Source organism: Typha angustifolia, chromosome 5 (assembly GCF_048772165.1).
Source record: "Typha angustifolia cultivar Huaian chromosome 5, ASM4877216v1, whole genome shotgun sequence".
NCBI lineage: Eukaryota > Viridiplantae > Streptophyta > Magnoliopsida > Poales > Typhaceae > Typha > Typha angustifolia.
In genome coordinates this window covers 281,195-298,444 of record NC_133243.1, presented here as the reverse complement: position 1 = coordinate 298,444, position 17,250 = coordinate 281,195, and the positions used below count along the sequence as shown (strand labels likewise).

The 17,250-nt window shown below is 36.5% G+C and overlaps 2 protein-coding genes across 6 annotated transcripts; both read left to right on the top strand.

Moving 5' to 3' along the window:
* Window positions 1-7: 7 nt before the first annotated feature.
* On the top strand, window positions 8-10,419 carry LOC140760268 (glycosyltransferase BC10-like). 4 transcript variants are annotated; one of them, XM_073097160.1, is made up of 12 exons: window positions 8-126; window positions 1,279-1,313; window positions 1,419-1,861; window positions 3,475-3,573; window positions 4,574-4,674; window positions 4,761-4,832; window positions 5,093-5,183; window positions 6,661-6,741; window positions 7,278-7,337; window positions 7,439-7,561; window positions 7,684-7,722; window positions 9,795-10,419. In XM_073097160.1, exons 3-12 carry the CDS (start codon window positions 1,532-1,534, stop codon window positions 9,921-9,923), a joined length of 1,125 nt encoding a protein of 374 aa, XP_072953261.1. In that variant the 5' UTR covers window positions 8-126; window positions 1,279-1,313; window positions 1,419-1,531; the 3' UTR covers window positions 9,924-10,419. The 4 variants fall into 4 exon arrangements, with proteins under 4 accessions (XP_072953261.1, XP_072953263.1, XP_072953260.1 ...); XM_073097162.1 differs by lacking the exon at window positions 8-126 and adding an exon at window positions 645-670 and having other exon boundaries at window positions 1,677-1,861; window positions 9,795-9,934; XM_073097161.1 differs by lacking the exon at window positions 8-126 and adding an exon at window positions 893-1,166 and having other exon boundaries at window positions 1,677-1,861; window positions 9,795-9,934.
* LOC140760267 (oxysterol-binding protein-related protein 4C-like) lies at window positions 10,021-17,250 on the top strand. 2 transcript variants are annotated; one of them, XM_073097157.1, is made up of 7 exons: window positions 10,021-10,159; window positions 13,829-13,993; window positions 15,159-15,404; window positions 15,821-15,917; window positions 16,057-16,351; window positions 16,433-16,535; window positions 16,655-17,250. In XM_073097157.1, the coding sequence occupies exons 1-7, from the start codon at window positions 10,127-10,129 to the stop codon at window positions 16,907-16,909; spliced, it is 1,194 nt and encodes a 397-aa protein (XP_072953258.1). In that variant the 5' UTR covers window positions 10,021-10,126; the 3' UTR covers window positions 16,910-17,250. The 2 variants fall into 2 exon arrangements, with proteins under 2 accessions (XP_072953258.1, XP_072953259.1); XM_073097158.1 differs by lacking the exon at window positions 10,021-10,159 and adding an exon at window positions 12,827-13,172 and having other exon boundaries at window positions 16,655-17,249.

The window sequence follows — 17,250 nt, the reverse complement described above, 5'->3', positions numbered from 1 at the left end:
GACCAATCCTTTTATTCCGGAGGGGTCGTCTTCCCCCACGACCCTTGTCTCTACTCGAACCCTACTCCTCTCCGTCTCGAAGCAGCTCAAGAAATCCCTCTGCCCTAATCCCTCCTCGATCCGAAGGTATTCCGTCTCTTGCTCCATTCTTCTCTCTCTCTCTCTCTCTCTCTCTCTCTCTCTCTGTCCCTCCCATCTTTCTTCCTCGATGCGGTCTCGGGAGCTCGCCTCGACCGGATTCTGTCTTCCTTGCTGTTCTGTTTGTGTTGTTCGAGTTATTTTTTGGTCTTAGATTAGTGGATCATAGCAAGCGTCTTGCTTGGTTCCGTACTTAGTGGCTGGGAGAACGAATGACGGGTGTCGCTTTCCCTTTTGACTTTGGTGGTTTGCGGAGACGTCTCGTGGTCTCCTCCTTCAGTTAATTCGCGTTGAGTGGAAAGGGAACTGGCTTTTGGTTTAGATTTTTATCTCTAGGAAAGGGAAAAGAGATGAATTTGGTTTACTATCATTATTACTTGTTATTTTGGTTAGGTGGTCTTTTTTCTTTGCAGGGTTAAAGATAGCAAGTGACAGACATACTTCTTTTTTGTGAGTTTTTGCTTCCGTATTGGAGGGTTGATGTATTTTTGTGTGATCATCTTTTTCTATCTTTAATCTTTATGATCGCAAGGTAACTAAAATTGCCAGTTGGATATTCTGGAAGGTCTGTGCTTTTAAATATATTTTTTTTCATTCTCTTGCATGCTCTTTACAGTCAACTGAGCTTGCTTATCGTTTGTGTCGTACTTTTTATCTTTTGATCTTGCTTTGGTTGGTTTTTATTTCTTGGGAGAAGGATAGTTTGAAGATGATCAGAGTAATATATTGAGAGGTTTCTTCAATCATAGCCTTGTGCATTTCTTTTTCCTTTTCATATTGGGTTGTGTGAACAACCTGATTGAAGAGACCAAATTTCTCTTGTAAGATGTGGTTTTCTAGGATATTAGACAATTTATTTTTCCATACCATCATATCAAAAAGTTTCTTCGTGTTTAATTAGCTAAACACCTCACTCGTTAACCACTTATTTTGGGTTAAAATGTAGAGATTATAAGTGGGTGTCACTTGGTGTGGTGATAAGGTTTGCCTATAGCACCCGAGATGCATAGGTTTGAGTCATGGAAGTGGTATTTCTCCCAACCCTGCATTAGCAGGAACCTCAAGCTCTAGGACACCCTTCTTTTATTTTTTTTTATAAAAAAATCTGCTTTTCACTGTTTTTTTTAATACTTTTTTCAGGGTCAAAAGGAGAAAGTTGAGACCTTTTGAATATGGTGAGTTGGAACATTTTGTCTCTCTGACTTCAGGTTATGACACACTGGTTACTACAAGCTATGCCTCAAAAACTCATTGAGTATTATGCAATGTCAACTGAATAGAAAGCTGATGGCTCAAGCTATCAATGGAGAAGGCTGTTGTTTTTGAATCCATGATGAGGTTCCCTAGATGAAGACCAAAAGGATTTGCTAGTGGGCATTGGCAACCTAAAGTCATGCCGCCGGCTTTGCGCTATAGGTCTCCATCTAGAAGGCCTCTTTGGATAATCATACTGGTTACTTTGATTTGCGTGGCACTAATTGGAGCTTATGTTTATCCACCACGCCAATACTCAGCCTGCTATTTTTTATCTTCTGAAGTCTGCAGTCCTTGGCTTCCTCCTGCACCTGCTCGAGTTTACACAGACGATGAGATTGCTGCTCATGTTGTCATCAGGGATATTCTTTCAATTCCATCATTTCAGCCGAAGAATCCTAAAGTTGCTTTCATGTTCTTAACACCTGGTTCATTGCCTTTTGAGAGGTTGTGGGAGAAATTCTTCCTGGTAAGATCTTCTATTTTCATAAGACTTTATATTGCAAGCATCTATATATATATATATATATATATATATATATAAAGAGAGATAGAGACTTCTATGATCTATCTGTAGGTATAGAAGGTTGGCAATGTTACATTGCTCAAATGTTGTACTCAGAATATAGATTTGTACTTTTATGAGCAAATAAGCTCAAAATGAATGGCACATTATGTAAGTACTATGTTATCTTAAAAACAAATATTTACACCCAATTGATGGCTATACTCACATTTTTGTTTCATATCAAGGTTTTAATTATTTTTTAAGAGTCATTCTACATATATATATATATATATAGAGAGAGAGAGAGAGAGAGAGTCGCTGGAGTCCGATAGAGAGAGAGAACAAAAAAAGAAAAAAGAACATACCCGAAGTTGCAGGAGATTTGGGGAGCTGGATCTTCATCGGATCAGCGAGGGATGGCTTTGGGGGAGGGGTTGTCCGCGGTGTTTTGAAGCAAACACGAGAGAGAAATTCTCTCATGTTGTGGATCGGGTATCGGCTGATACCTGGTGGAACTAGGCCAAGATTTGGATCAACCAATTTTTGTATCCATGGTATAAATAACCTAAAAATCCTATTTATAAAGTATGCTAGTGAGCAATCCAGCACTATCGACACGACAATCCTTGCCTAGAAGTGTTCAAAGAGTAAGCTTGCTGAGAAGTTTTTAGCTCTATGGCTAACTGGTTTCCAGGAAAGGTTTGTAAAAGTTCATTCAGTTGGAAGTTTGAGTATTATATTGTCTCATAGGGGGCTTCATATGTGAATATATATAAAATTTATCTAGCAAAAGAATTGTAAATGTATTTGTTTGGGAAGAAAATAACATTGATTAAGCATTTCAATTATTTGAGAGTGTTTTAGTAAGTTGGAATAGATCTCACCTGTGCCTCTACTCACATTCACTTCAGCTGAAGGTGGAGTCCTGTTTTTCAATCTGAATGGTTTGTTCAGTCCTAAAAAATAGTACAAGTCATGCAGAAACATGAACTTGTGAGCTGGTCCAAGGAGTCCAAATTTAGAAATGTGAAGCTCCATTTCCATGCACATATGATTATGTTCATACTTAATAATTAGTTCCACTATTGTGTTACAGTGTTAGTCTGAAACAACAATAAGTAAGCACTATCATGCTCAACTGGATAACATACTTTGTTAATTCTCTCTCCTTTAAATCCATCTCCAAGATAAATTGGAGTAACTTGTTATGAGGATCTGGGATATGCAATCCTCAGAGGTTTAGAATTTGCAAATAGTTGACCACTTAATTTTTTGATAATGGAAAATAGCCCAGTTTTCCTTTTTCTGGACCTAAGTGGCCAGTGCTTAAAGGAAGAGTTTATTGTGCATAAGCAAAACTGAACGTGCACAGAATGAGACTCATACTTATATTTGGGCATTTTATCTAAAGATTCTGTTTTGGCAAATAATTATAAAGAAGACCCTGGCCTATTCTTATGATCTTGCCAAAAAAAAGTGGGTTCCTTTTTGCAGTTTTCTGTTGAAATCATTGCTGGGATGGTAGTGACTCTCAATCATTTACATGATTACATCTGATTTATATGCATTCTCAGGGGCACGAAGGCAGATTCACGATCTATGTGCATGCATCAAAAGAAAAATCAGTACATATTTCTTCTTTATTCATCGGTCGGAATATTCGTAGTGAAAAGGTAAACTTTTCCTGCATATCCTTTCAAGTTGCAATCACCATTTATTATTCTATTCTACTCTACAACACCACATGCAGAAGCGAAGGTATTAAATTTGTGTAAGGTTTGTTATCAGGTTTGTTATCAGGACTGCATTGGCACTGAAAATCAATGCTTTGTCTTGTACTTTATGTAAGAGAACCTATTATCTGAAAGTTTATGACCTCAAGACCATTATAGACATCCTATAATTGTTTTGTCAATAATAAATGAATGCTTAGGTTTCCGGTTTCTGCAGAATTGCTGAAGATAGTGTGTTTCAGAGCTTTCAGTTGATAAGCTTTGTAGTTTGTATACCCCCAATATTGCTGTGGTCAAATGCATGTCAGAATGTTGTTTTAACTTAAGCCTTGGTTGCTTTGGGATGAACCAAAAACTTTGCTTTATGTGATGAACCAAAAAATCTTTCCAAGCTTTATGTGTCGTTGCTTCTCTTTTTTAGTCTATCATTGTCAAAATATATTCGGTATTGCTCTTAGACTTGGTCCCCTTTCACATGATTAATGCATCAAATATTGTTATAAGTAGTTTATAAGCATTTCTTTTTTCCTATTTGTTCTGGACTCTTTTGTAGTCTAAATGAAGTTGGGTGTTCAATATTTAATGCAAGAATATATGTCCCAATTAGCATTGTTTTGTTTCCCAATGTTTTGACAATTAGGAAGATGTCATCTCATGCCAATTCAGTAGAGGCTAGTTCAAGTACTGCTATAGTATGTAATCTGGCCTGGATCATTCAAGACAAATCATAAAATTCTGAGTTCTGTGTACAAAATAGTGTCAATTGAAATTTCTTGTGAACTTTCGTACATGCTATCTTAGATGATTTGATGATGACAGTCATATTATAGAATTCAGTCATATTTTTTACTTGAATTATTTAGTCGAAGATTGTATTAGTTTTTCTTGTCTAATTTGAATGGAGTTGCAAATTTATAAACATGTAAAAAAATTCTTTTAGGTGGCTTGGGGGAAGATTTCTATGGTTGAAGCAGAGAAGCGGCTGTTGGCAAATGCACTCCAAGATGCTGATAATCAGCATTTTGTGTTGCTTTCTGAGAGGTCACTGCATTGGATCACTACCTTCCTATCTGCTCCTATTCTGTTCTTATTTAAAATATTAATATATATTTCCCTTTTCACTGCAGTTGTGTACCACTGCACAATTTTGATTATATTTATAATTATCTGATGGGAACAAATATCAGCTTTATTGACTGGTAAGCGGACAGTTATTTACATTCTACAAGTTTGTCATGAATCATTTTGTACTTTTATTTATCAGAGTTTCTATCCATGGGAATTCATTATTTTAGTTTTATTGTGTAAGCCTAAAATGACAACCAGTCCTAGTAATATATATGTAATTTGATGAACAGCATACATATGTGCATCGACATAGATATGGCATTTCCCTCAATTTGTCATTGCTTAGGAGACTAGCACAATTTTCAGTTGTTGATATATCAAGAATTTTCAGCTTTGAAGATCCAGGACCACATGGAACGGGCAGATATTCTGAGCACATGCTACCAGAAATTGAGAAGAAAGATTGGAGGAAAGGAGCACAGGTGAGCTATATTATATTCTTGACTTGTCAAGACTCAAGGCACTAATTTTAGAAGCAACAACCAAAGGGTACACCAAGAAGACTATCGGTTGAAGTAGATTCATTATTTAATTTTGGGATCATTGAGTCAACAAGAAAATTGCATCGTCTTGAAAGGCAAATTCAACTGTCCTGCATTATCTATAGTTTTGATCTAATTTTGTTAGAGATAATCTGTTTGATGCCTCTTTGATGTAACTGTCATCAAGTTCATTAGCCGTTTGTAGCATATGACTAATTTTTATAAATATGTTATACTCACTCTATGCAGAGTAGAGAGAAACTGAAGGATAGATATGATTATGAATTTATGATCCTATTTTTCAAGTGACTTCTCATTAATAGCAGGAAAATAGAGATCTTTCAGGAAGAGTACCAATTAATCCAATCAATCAAAGGATTGGTCATTCCTAAAAGCTGACTTTATTTAAGTTCTCTAACAAGAAGAAATTGCCTGCATGCCATTATACTATCTACTTTTTTATTAGTTATACCTAAATCAGTGAAAATGGCCTTTTCTTATTTGGGGTAAGGCTGCATATACTTTGCCTCCCAGGCCCAGCAACAGCAGGCCTTGTGCATTGTGATGCCTATACTTGTACCCCATGGCGATAAGATATTGGATAGTGAAGGTTCCAGTTGGCAACAGTGTTTTAAGCAGAACTATCTTGATAGTCTGAAGCTTTTACTCAAGCACTTTGAAGATTATTGAACCACATTTGATTGATGCTGATGTTGAAACTTAGGAGTCACATTTTTATAAAGTTAGCAGTTTGGAAGTTGTTATTTTTCTAGACTGCCAGAATAATCAAGATAATATTACCAGGATTTACTCTTCTCTCTGCAAATAAGTAACTAAACAGTATCACTTTAGCTTCAAGCAAAAATAGCAATAGAAGTAGCGTGGACTAACATTATTTTGAAGACAACCAATACTTGATTCAACTGGACAAGAGATGCACATTTTGATCAAGGAGAGTTCTTGTCCATAGATGATGTTATTTGTAAGCATGTTAAATGACCAAGTAGTATGCTTAAACGTGCTCAACAGACATTCATCAATATAACACGGTATAATATTATTCATGCAACATTGCTTTCAAGGTGTGCAAAAACCCAAATTGTTATGGTACTTGTTCTCAGTGCATGCATTACAATTTACTAATCTTATTTTTCTGATTTTCTCCTTGTCTCGGCTATTTTAGTCAACTGTGGAGTGTGGAAGTTAAAGCATTTCAACTAGTCTGGCTAGGTATTTCAAATGTTAATGATCGTTGATGCATACTACTGGGTCATGTGAAATAAACTAAAAATGAGCATATTTTCTTGGTATTTCTGCAAAAGAACCTGACAGCAAGCTGTTACAATATCCAATAAGTTGGACTTTTTGCTTTTCCCATGATGATGTTCCTTCATATCTTATGTCTTACATTTTGCAGTGGTTCTCAGTCAAGAGACAGCATGCTGTTCTAATTCTTGCTGACAGCCTGTACTATTCTAAATTCAAGCTTTACTGCAAGGTAAATAACTAAACATGCATATTGTGCATAGCTTTACAACAAAAGATGTAGTCAATCTCATCGGAATATTGTTGTTGGGTGTGTGTGTCTGTGTCTGCTTGTGCGACACCGTGTGGGAATTTACAGCAACGACAAGTCTTCAACCAAGCATTAATTCCAACTATTTGAGGTTGGCTTTATGGATTGCACTCTCCATTTATCTCTATTTAGTGCATTGATTTGAGCCAAATCCAGTTCTATCATCTCTTCTTAGGAAGTCCTTCTCATGTTAGTTTTGATCTCTAGGGATCCTCTTTCCATATTTTGCTTGACAAAAAAGTTCTACACTAACTATCAAGCTACCCAAAGTTCCTCCTTTATCTGGGTTTGGGACTAGCCTTGAAAGGCATCAATATATTACAGTAAGTGCACAGGTTTAGTAAACATATCTATAAGAATGAACATGTTTTTGCCTACTAACTAGAAGCTACTCAATTTCTTTTTCTTGGGATGCTATGGCTCTATATACTGATTTTAATGTATCTTGATTGTAACAGCCTGGCAAGGAAGGGCACAATTGCTATGCTGATGAACATTATTTGCCAAGTTTTTTCCATGTAAGCACATATTATCATTTCTAGCTAATGGTTCACCTTCTTCCTTTTTCTCTATTTCAGATTCATTTCCAATTACATGGGTTTCTTTGTGTATATTCTAGATGGTTGATCCAACTGGAATTGCAAACTGGTCAGTGACACATGTAGATTGGTCTGAAGGAAAATGGCATCCTAAAGCATACAGGGCCGTGGATGTGAACTTTGAGTTACTTAAGAACATCACGGTACTTTCCTCTCTTAGACATGAAATAGGAAAACTCATGTTCAAGTTAATCTTTATTATGTGAACAACATTGTGTTCAATCAAGTATTACTATTTCGTTGCTAACTATATTACATTTTGCAGTCCATCGATGAGATTGTCCATGTTACCAGCAATCTAAAGGTAATTTTCTATTTAATATCTTACTCTAAAAGAAAAAGTAAATGTTTTCCTTACTGGCATTTATGCTACCTAGGTTTTAATAAGAAGACGTCATATTAAACAAATTTTTTTCTTAGAATGATGCATCACTGCAATACTGTTTTCTTTTATGATTCTGATTGTAACGAGGAACTTATGTTTATATTTGCTCTTGTCTAAGTGGTAATGTCCTATTGGAGAATTTTGTGACTGATGTATGACATTTTCCTTCTTTTTAATGTCATTGACATAGACAGCCTAGCCTCTCCAATTTTGCTGTAACTTGAGTTTACAAGATCACAACTTAAGACAGTCTTCCCTGTATGAAGTCTAGGACCTGTAGTGGAGTGAGCCCAAATTGTTGGACATCAACTCTATGTCTTATAGCAATTTGTAATCTAATAGTCTAATAATTTTCCCACTTAGAACTAATGACATATTAGTTTATGCGATTTGAAGGGTGAGATTGGATTACTAATACCCTGGTCTCAATATATCCCATGTTAGGCTAAAAAGACCAGAAATGGAGTCCTGATTGAATGCCTTATGGAGAGGATAAGGCTTTATTAACTCATTGCCCTCAAATTTCTTTCTTAAAAAAAACATTAACTTGGGAAATTGGAATGTATAGGTAAGATATTTTACTCAACTCTAATTTTTTAATTCTAGATTTTTATGTCTTATTTCATTATTTTATTTATCTATTTATATTTAATTATTATTTTATGAACTTTTTTTACTTATTCAAAATATTTAAATTGTTACAAATATTAATTTTTGGAAATTTATGCTCTTATATCAACTTTATTTTTTGTTCTTTTCAATTTAAATTTTGCTTATTTTTAAATTAAATCTGCATAATAGTATAATTTTTATTTTTATTTTCTTATTTCTTGTCTAAGTTTTTTATTTTAATTTTTCTTTGTTAAAGTTCTTATTTTACATTTAAAAATATACACTTAGATGGTACAATTCGAGTTTAGATACTCCACAAGGAGTTGATAACCGGTGTTGTTAACCTTATTCACCTAGGGCAGTAATGTCAATTCATATATATTCTTCATGTCCATTGGAGTTATCCTATGCATAGTCCAATGCACACTGAACACGATACTAAGATGGGACTAGTAACCCCAAGCCCAAGGAATATTTTATCCCATGACATAAGCCTAGGGATGGATTATCTCTCCTAAAGCCTAGGATTCTAAACGATGCACATGCCCTGCTATGGATATTCCAGTTGGTGGAATTAACCGAGGTAGCCAGCTTAGCCTTTATGCTTGTGTCACTGGTCATATGGCAAAAAGCATAATAATGTCCTCTTAACCAATCAAAAGGAAGGAGAATATTAGAGGATGGTGGATTCATGACATGAAGGAAATTATATTTTTCTAACAGAGATACTCTTTCGTACTATCCTGAGACTAGTAATAGGAAAAACCTGAGTAACGAGGATTGTAATGGTACTCCACTTTCTTTTCAAAGATTAACAACAAACACGCAGATAGGTAACATAAGAAAGGTGTGGTACCATCATGGCTGTGCAGTTTTGGTTTCTTTTATGGATGGAAGACACATCAGATCCCTCTTCTTTTTCTTGAATAATTACAGAAGGTTACTTTCTTGTGAGGTTTTCCTAAGTTTCTAATTCTGCATATCTGCATGCGTATATGACTAATTTTCATGTTGTTCCTAGTTTGCATAGTTTGACTGTGTATATTGTCTGTCTGAAATAGTTTGTTGACTATGAAACTTAAAAGGAAAGTGTGTTTGATGCTAGAACCTTACAATTTTGGAATCCAGAAAACATACAAACACATAGTTTGCCACCAAAAAAAAAAAAAAAAAATTTGCTGCATGCTTTCACTGGCTTCCAGTTTAGGATGTAGATGTAAACTTTATGTTATTCTTTCAAGATCCTTTTTTGTTTTTTATTTTTTTTCTTTCCCAATTTTCTGTATTGATTTCTTTCAAAAGCGATTAAGTCACATTTCAGGTGATTGCAAAAGCAGAGCAATGACTGAATAATAATTGTTTTGGTCATGATTTTGCAGAAACAAGTGCACCGCAGACCTTGCCTATGGAATGGGATGAAGAGACCATGCTATTTATTTGCTAGGAAATTTTACCCTGAGGCTATAGACAATTTGATGAACTTATTTTCTAATTTCACTGTTATTTGAGTAATGGAGATGAATTCATTCTTTGGTCAAGCATGGTGCCTCCAACCCTTGGTCCTCTCAATTTGGCTACAAAAATTGGTTACAAAATCGCGCAACATGTTAAAGCAGCTGTTGTGCCATACTGTCAATGTCCTTAGAGGAAAGGGAGTATATTGATAAAGGAGGTAGCACTATCAAGATCTGGGAGTGTCAGTGTTCTTCTGATGGGCTTCTGGGTGCCGCTTGCTTCTCTTCAGGTCAGTCGTCTTCATGAATTCTGTGGTCATTTATATTGATATTCTTCTACCTTTAGAACATAAAATGTTATTATAGTATTATCTGTTGTAAGGTGATGCATTTTTTGTATAGAGATGTAATCACTCTCATGTATTTGTGTGTTAGTCCAAGATAGTAAATGTAAAAACAAATATGGCCTTGTTTTATTTTTGTTAAGAGTGTAAAAGAACAAAATCACATGTTTCTAATAGCTTAAGCTCTTAAGAGTAGCTAATTATATAATATGGTATCAAATTACAACTTGAGTCCAAAGGTCAGCTTAAGCTTTTAGACTAACCGTTGATGTACTGACGTGAGAATACTCGTATAATTTAAGCCTCTCCCAACTATCAATTTGAAACACTCTTAGTGGCAGGATTAGCTACTATTTAGAGGACCTTGGCTTTGCTGGATTATGGATAGAGACATAGAATTAGGTGTTTGTAGAGGTAGGCCCTATCAAATCATTGATCATAGTGTAGTGATTTCTAGGAAAGTAGTGGAAGTGTTAGGGCTTCTATATCATGTATTATAGTTTCTTTCACGCATGAACTAACAACTAAATTATGAGGACATTATATTTCCTTTCAAGTTAGCAGTCCCAAATCATATCCTGTTATATATAGAGACAACAATATCTGGAAATTCTCTAGGAAAATATTAAAGAGATAGGGCTTCTAAATCATGCATTCTAGTTTCTTCCCAGGATCAACTAGCAATTTAACTGTGATTGCGTATAGAGAAAAATGTACTTCAAACCCTAGTTTTTTTTTACCCCTATTTTTTGCTATTAAATGTTTAGATAAACAACTCTGTTGGACTTCCAGAACAGAACAGGGCCAACTACCATATCTTAGTGGTCAGATCCTTTCAAGCCATTCCAGAGGTCAGGGTTTGAATCTCTCAGATAATATTTGGTGGATTTTTCATAGGATGCTATATGCGAATAGTTTAGGCCCAATTCTTGGAGTGGTTTGCTTAATATTATGAACAACTAGATAATTTGAGCGAAACCTAATCGGTTTGTAGAAATCAGATCAAGTAAATCGAACCAGTTTGATAGTCAATTCACAACCTACCAAGAAAGAGGGAGGAAGAGGACTCTCTCTCTCTCTCTCTCTCTCTCTCTCTCTCTCTCTCTCTTTTCTCTCTCTCTCTCTCTCCTTTTAACAATTTTTGTTAGGGCTACAGTGAATTAGATCCCATTTAGTAATAAGTTTGAGTAACGGTCTATTTCGGTAAACAAAAATATATATATATACATAAAATGAGTCTAGTTTGGCCCAAAAAAACAAAAAAAAAAAAACTCTATCTTGATGATATTTTCTCGACAGGAAAAATCAAACAAAAACAACTAGCAAAAGGGCATTCAGAAGGTTAATGGTGTTAATATGTCACCAAAAAATTAAAATTAAAAAATAATTAAACGAGGATGTTTATATGAACACGTGGCAATAGTTAGTCTACAAAATAACACTTTGCATTAGTAAAAATTAAATAATAGAAAATAAGGATGGCAGTTATCACTTGCCTTTCTTAACAAACTCTATTACTACACGCTATATATAACATTATATATATATATATATATATGATAAGAATCTTCTATCTCTATTTATTAGTATTTTGTCATAAATTATTACTTATTTTTCACACACCTACTGATTTCTTCTAAACTATAGAAAATCTCTCAACCTTCCGAAGGTATTAACTATTATAACTCGGTCTTCTATTTTATGAATAGTTTTTATAACTCTTATTTAATACTCTCCGTTAATTTAAATAGTACTAACATTATGTTATAATAATTTATAGATACTTAAATTACCTATGCCTTCTTCAGAGATATTTTAGTAATTTGGTCGATATCAGTTAGTTAAAATAACGTCAGCGTGTTAAGGGTTAGGTTACAAAATCGTCCAATAAATAACTAACGACACTAAGAAAAGTTTTCCATTAATGGCAACTTTATTTTTGTCCTTTTTTTTCCTCTTATTAATATCAGCATTAATTTTTTTATTTATTTTATATATATATTTTTTTTGTTTTATGTGTTGAAATTTGTAAGGAAAGGGAAAGAAATAAAGCCGGTTATTGTCCAGATAAGCTGGCGAGGGGTGCTAACCTGCACCGCGGGTGCGCAGGTGCATGCATTTGGTCTCCATGATCCCTCTCCTTGTGGTCCTCCGACGAACCCATGGTTGGAGATAAGATGGTCTTCTCCATGAATGCCACCAAATTGCTCCATTTTTATTATAATTCACACCCTATATTTTTTAATATTTTTTTTGTGCATTTTCCACCCTAAAATTAGTTAACATAATTAAGTGGGTTTCTATGTAACAATGGGCCACAGTTAGGTAATTTTCCCGCTGTTATTATTATTGTGATGTATTTGTTTCTTTTTTCCGCAGCCAATCAGAGCCTTCCATCGGCGCCGATTGGACGCCTCTCCTGCATCCTCGGTTTGCAGGAGATCTGGCCCCCGGGAGCCTCGGCTAACATGCGCCGGCGCGTGAGTCCGAGGCCGACTCGGTTCGACCTTTATGTCCCCCGCTTATTTTAGTATTCGCATCGAATCTCGTGGCGGTGGCGATCGGCTAACGTGCGCCGGTGTGTGAAGGAAAGCTAGCTAGCTAGAGAGAGAGAGAGAGAGAGAGAGAGAGAGAGAGAGAGAGAGAGAGAGATTTAAATAGTCGGCGAGGGTGGGAATAGCCGATCGAGGAGTGGTAATTAGTAAAAGAGGACGAGAATCCCAAATCCAAATCCAAATCCAAATCCTCCGATTCAATTGGATCAATTCCCAATCTCTTTCTCATTGCTTTTATTCGTCTTAGTTTCCATCACTCTCACTCTCCCTCTCTCTCTCTCTCTCCGCGTTCGTGCTCTATATATAATAAGAAGGAGAGGGAGAAGAAGAAGGGCGGAGAAATTTTTATTAGCGTTCTATTCTACTAGAGTTTGATCGGAGAAAAGTTTGACGCTAAAAAAATGGTTAGTCTTTTGCTTCTCTTTGCATCTCCATCCTCTAATTATTTATTTATTACTATTTGCCCTTTCTCTCTTGCTGCAAGGGAGGGTTGGGGTGGGGGAGGGACGGCTGCTGACATGCGCCGGCTATGCGCACTCCGCCGTTCTTTCTTCTCCCTCCCTCTCTCCCTCCTCATCATAAAGCGGTCGTAACGGGGCGGCTGCTAACGTCCGCCGGCTACGCGCAGTCCGCCGCGTTTGTTCTTTGCCTTGTTTCTCTTTTCGGTTCCTCCGGCTGCCATTAGCGTGTGGCTTGCTTGGCCCGGCTAACGTGCGCGTCTCTTCTTTTTGTTCTTATTTCCCCTGTTCACGAAGAAGAGGGGTCGAGGGGTTTGAACGTATCATCGGCATTATTATTAATTATTTTGCTACAATAATATCATCCCGACTCGATCCCGGGAATCGTGACAAGCACGTGGCTTCTGATCGAGATGCAATTTTTTCTTTAAAAAAGAAAATTATTATTATTATTATTTATTTTTAAATGTTTTGCGGTTGTTCGGGGGTAAGTACGGCGGTTAGAACGACAGTTACTGGCAGTTGCCCAGGGTGGCGCAGGTTAGCGACAGGGGTTGAGGGTGCGCACGTTTAACTTTGATGGTTCCATGGGTGTGGTGCAGGTTAAGGAGGAAGAGAATGAGGTGGAAGCCGAGGCGGCGGCGAAGGCGGTGCTGACGCCGCCGCTGTCGCTGGACGGTGGTTTAGCCGCGGCGCCGAATTTAGTGCAGAGGATCTTTAGCCTCTTCCGGAATGTACGGCCAGGATCAGATCTCACGCATTTCCAGGTCAACATTTTTATCCCTCTAAATATAATTTATTTTTCTGTATTTATTTGCTATTTTTGTTTTTTTTAATTGATAAGAGTTCTTAGGGTAAGTATACTAATTTAATCACCTAGAATCATAAGGGTGGTACTAAGACTATTGGGATCCAGATCCAAACTTGAACCCAAGACTTCACTCCAATTGATTTTATTTACTGAACCTAAAGTGGAGTAGGTGAGTAGTTGACTTTAAGATATGAAGAAGAAAGTGACCTAATTTTAGGGCACATCCTAATTTTTTAGGTTATTTAAAACAAATAGAGAATTTGGTAGGCTTGAAAGCAACCTAACTTTTTTGTGGCCTTCATATCTATTTTGGAGCATGATGGTTTTTCTCTTCTTCTTTTTTTACATTAACTATAGGGTGTGATGGAGGTGCATATGACCTAACTAAGGATAAACTACACCCCCACGGAATAATTAAAGAATAAGACAAGTGCATGATACTAGTTAAGTTTGTCACAGGTGGTTGAGGTTTCGTGGAAATATAATTCGTGTGTAATAATAAGAAGGGCAGGGCGCCACTTAGTGTGATAATAAGGTTTATCAGTGTCGTAGAGCATTAGCTCTTACCAAAAATAGGTGTAATGCTTGCTTGAGATATTTATGCAATTGAACACCCTTCTTTTGAATCCAAAGTGCAAACTTTCTTTGAAGATAGTACCAAACTCTCTAAGCATCAGAAAAGGAGGTTTGAAAAAAGACCAAAGTGGAGATACTGATTCTAAAGCTAGAGTGAACAAAGAAAGGAGTTACTCACAAGTTTGGCTCACTAGGGAACAGCATGTGAGAGTCATGTGAACAGTCTAAAAGAGTCAAATTGCAGATGGAATCTTTAAAGGATTGATTAGTAAAGAAACATCCAAGAAGTCACTAGATAAACGACTTTGAAAGTAAACAAATTTGGGCATCTCTTGTTCTCCACTGTGCCAGTATCTACTGAAAGGGATGCTCTTTTTCTTAGCAATCTTTTGACTAATAGCAACAGAATATATGGATGCCATCAATGTGCAGTGTTGTCGATTAACGAATGGTGGGATACCGCCATCTTTAATATACTTCATCAAGCTAAGAGCATGTGAATGATCTTTTACTGAAGTCTAAATTCCTTTTTCTCAATTGTGCAGCTTCCTCCTCTTTTCAACATGCCAAAATCACAACTGCAGTGCTATGGGGAAGGTGTTTATTGCATCGGCAAGGACTATTTAAGCAAGTGTGCTAAAGGAAAGAGCAGCCTCGAAAGATTTATCTCTGTTGTTGCTTGGAGCATATCAACAACAAGGCCTGCAATCTTCGGATTAGCTCCATTTAATCCCATTCTTGGAGAAACCCATCATGTTTCCAGGGGAACCCTCAATGTCCTACTTGAGCAGGTAATTAGTAGAGCATGAAGAGCTTAACATCGTAGTCTTGACTTGAATATCATGATATTCCTAATAAGGTTGAAGGAATTTTTTGATAACATGTAAAATAAATGCTCTTACTAGTTTAGTTTTCTATCTTGCAAATTATTTAAAAAAAAGAAGAAGCTTGTTTACCTTAAACCAGTCGAGGAGTTGGTATTTCGAGAGCAGCTTCCGTTTGGACAGGGCCAAAACTGATACATATTTTGTGAAACATTTCAGTTTTGGCTGAAAACATGCTCTGAATATCCTTTTGCTTTTTTACTGTCAATTGTTTATCTGATGACAAGTATATATGAGTATTCAATCAGAAAGTATCTTTTAACTTGGAGAAAACAATGAATTTATAGTTAAACATCAGCTCAGTTCTTAAGTATCTTTGTCAGGTTTCACATCATCCTCCAGTCTCTGCCCTCCATGCAACTGATCAAAAGGATAATATAGAGCTGATCTGGTGTCACAACCCAGTTCCCAGGTTCCACGGTAAGCTCCAAAACTCCGATTACTATACCATAGTTCACTCTGTGACATAGATTTAGGTGTATCTTCCACTAAATTTGCTCCCATTACGACCATCGAGTGACGTGGATAAAAATGTAACATGTTCATGTTTTCTCGCTAGGCACTAGTGTTGAAGCTGTTATCAAGGGAAAGAAACAATTAAAGCTATTGAGCTTGCACGAAAGCTATGAAATAGATTCGCCAAACTTACTAATGAAATTACTTCCTACTCCTGGTGCTGACTGGGTTGGGAATGTCAGAATCCGTTGTAAAGATTCAGGGCTCGAAGCGGAATTGTGCTATCACAAGAGCCATTCCTTCTTAGGTTTTGGTGGGGATTCTAGGTCTGTCAAGGGTAAAATCTTCCAGTCAAAGTCGTTAACGCCAATCTATGTAATCGACGGCTCTTGGGATAGGTATGCTGCTGATCATTCAATTTATAGTTCATATTCTTTCTAATTTTCAGACCTAAGTGGAATTTCCTTCTCTCATCGCAGCACTGTTTCATTGAAGGATGTAAATAGTGGGAAAGTCTCAGTTCTATATGATGCCAAGAGAGCCATCTCAATACTTAAGACTCCTATTCTAAAGGATCCAAAGGTAATCGACATTGGAGTCATGAGATTAAAGGCAGTCAGATGAACAAATTGGACTGCTAATTAACAGCCGCGATCATGCAAATATCTCTTAACAAGCTAATGTGGAATGTTTTGAAACAGGGATTGATGCCCACTGAATCAGCTGTGGTGTGGGGTGAAGTGAGCCAAGCCATATTGAACAAGGAATGGGAGAGAGCTTGGCAAGCAAAGAGGAGTATAGAGGAAAGAGAGAGGAAGCTACAAAGAGAGAGGAAGTCTAAATGTGAAGTCTGGACACCAAAGCATTTCACCCTAACTCATGTCAAGGAAGGTGAGTGGGAGTGCTGGCCACTGGAGAAGTTTGTCCCCCAAGCTCCAATTACTGTCACTCCATGAGAACAAGAGTTCAGGACATCTCATGCCACTGGTGTTTTGCCCTGCTCACAGTAATATCTCATCTACTTGCTGTTAATTTTGTAAAATTATTGAATAGGTTAATGTCAACTGTTTAATTTTCAGTTTTTCATTTTTAACTTTTATACTTCAACAGAATGAAGTAGTTGTAAGGTTTATAAAGATTGCAGCAAGGAGGGATCAAGGCACAATCTGCTGCTCTCGTTTAGTGTTTAACATCAGTCTATGTACTTATGTTATGCATTTAAAACAAATGATTTGATGTAGATTATCTTATAATAATAATAATAATAATAATAGCAATAATTTGATACCTCTGAATA

What these genes read in the sequence shown, in the direction of transcription:
- LOC140760267 (XM_073097157.1), top strand. Translation starts at nt 10,127, where the DNA reads ATGGGCTTCTGGGTGCCGCTTGCTTCTCTTCAG. An exon ending in CAGATCTCACGCATTTCCAG is followed by an intron (nt 13,994 to 15,158) that starts GTCAACATTTTT and finishes TCAATTGTGCAG; the next exon opens with CTTCCTCCTCTTTTCAACAT. An exon ending in TCAATGTCCTACTTGAGCAG is followed by an intron (nt 15,405 to 15,820) that starts GTAATTAGTAGA and finishes TATCTTTGTCAG; the next exon opens with GTTTCACATCATCCTCCAGT.
- LOC140760268 (XM_073097160.1), top strand. Translation starts at nt 1,532, where the DNA reads ATGCCGCCGGCTTTGCGCTATAGGTCTCCATCTAGAAGGCCTCTTTGG. An exon ending in AATATCAGCTTTATTGACTG is followed by an intron (nt 4,833 to 5,092) that starts GTAAGCGGACAG and finishes AAGAATTTTCAG; the next exon opens with CTTTGAAGATCCAGGACCAC. An exon ending in ATGTTACCAGCAATCTAAAG is followed by an intron (nt 7,723 to 9,794) that starts GTAATTTTCTAT and finishes ATGATTTTGCAG; the next exon opens with AAACAAGTGCACCGCAGACC.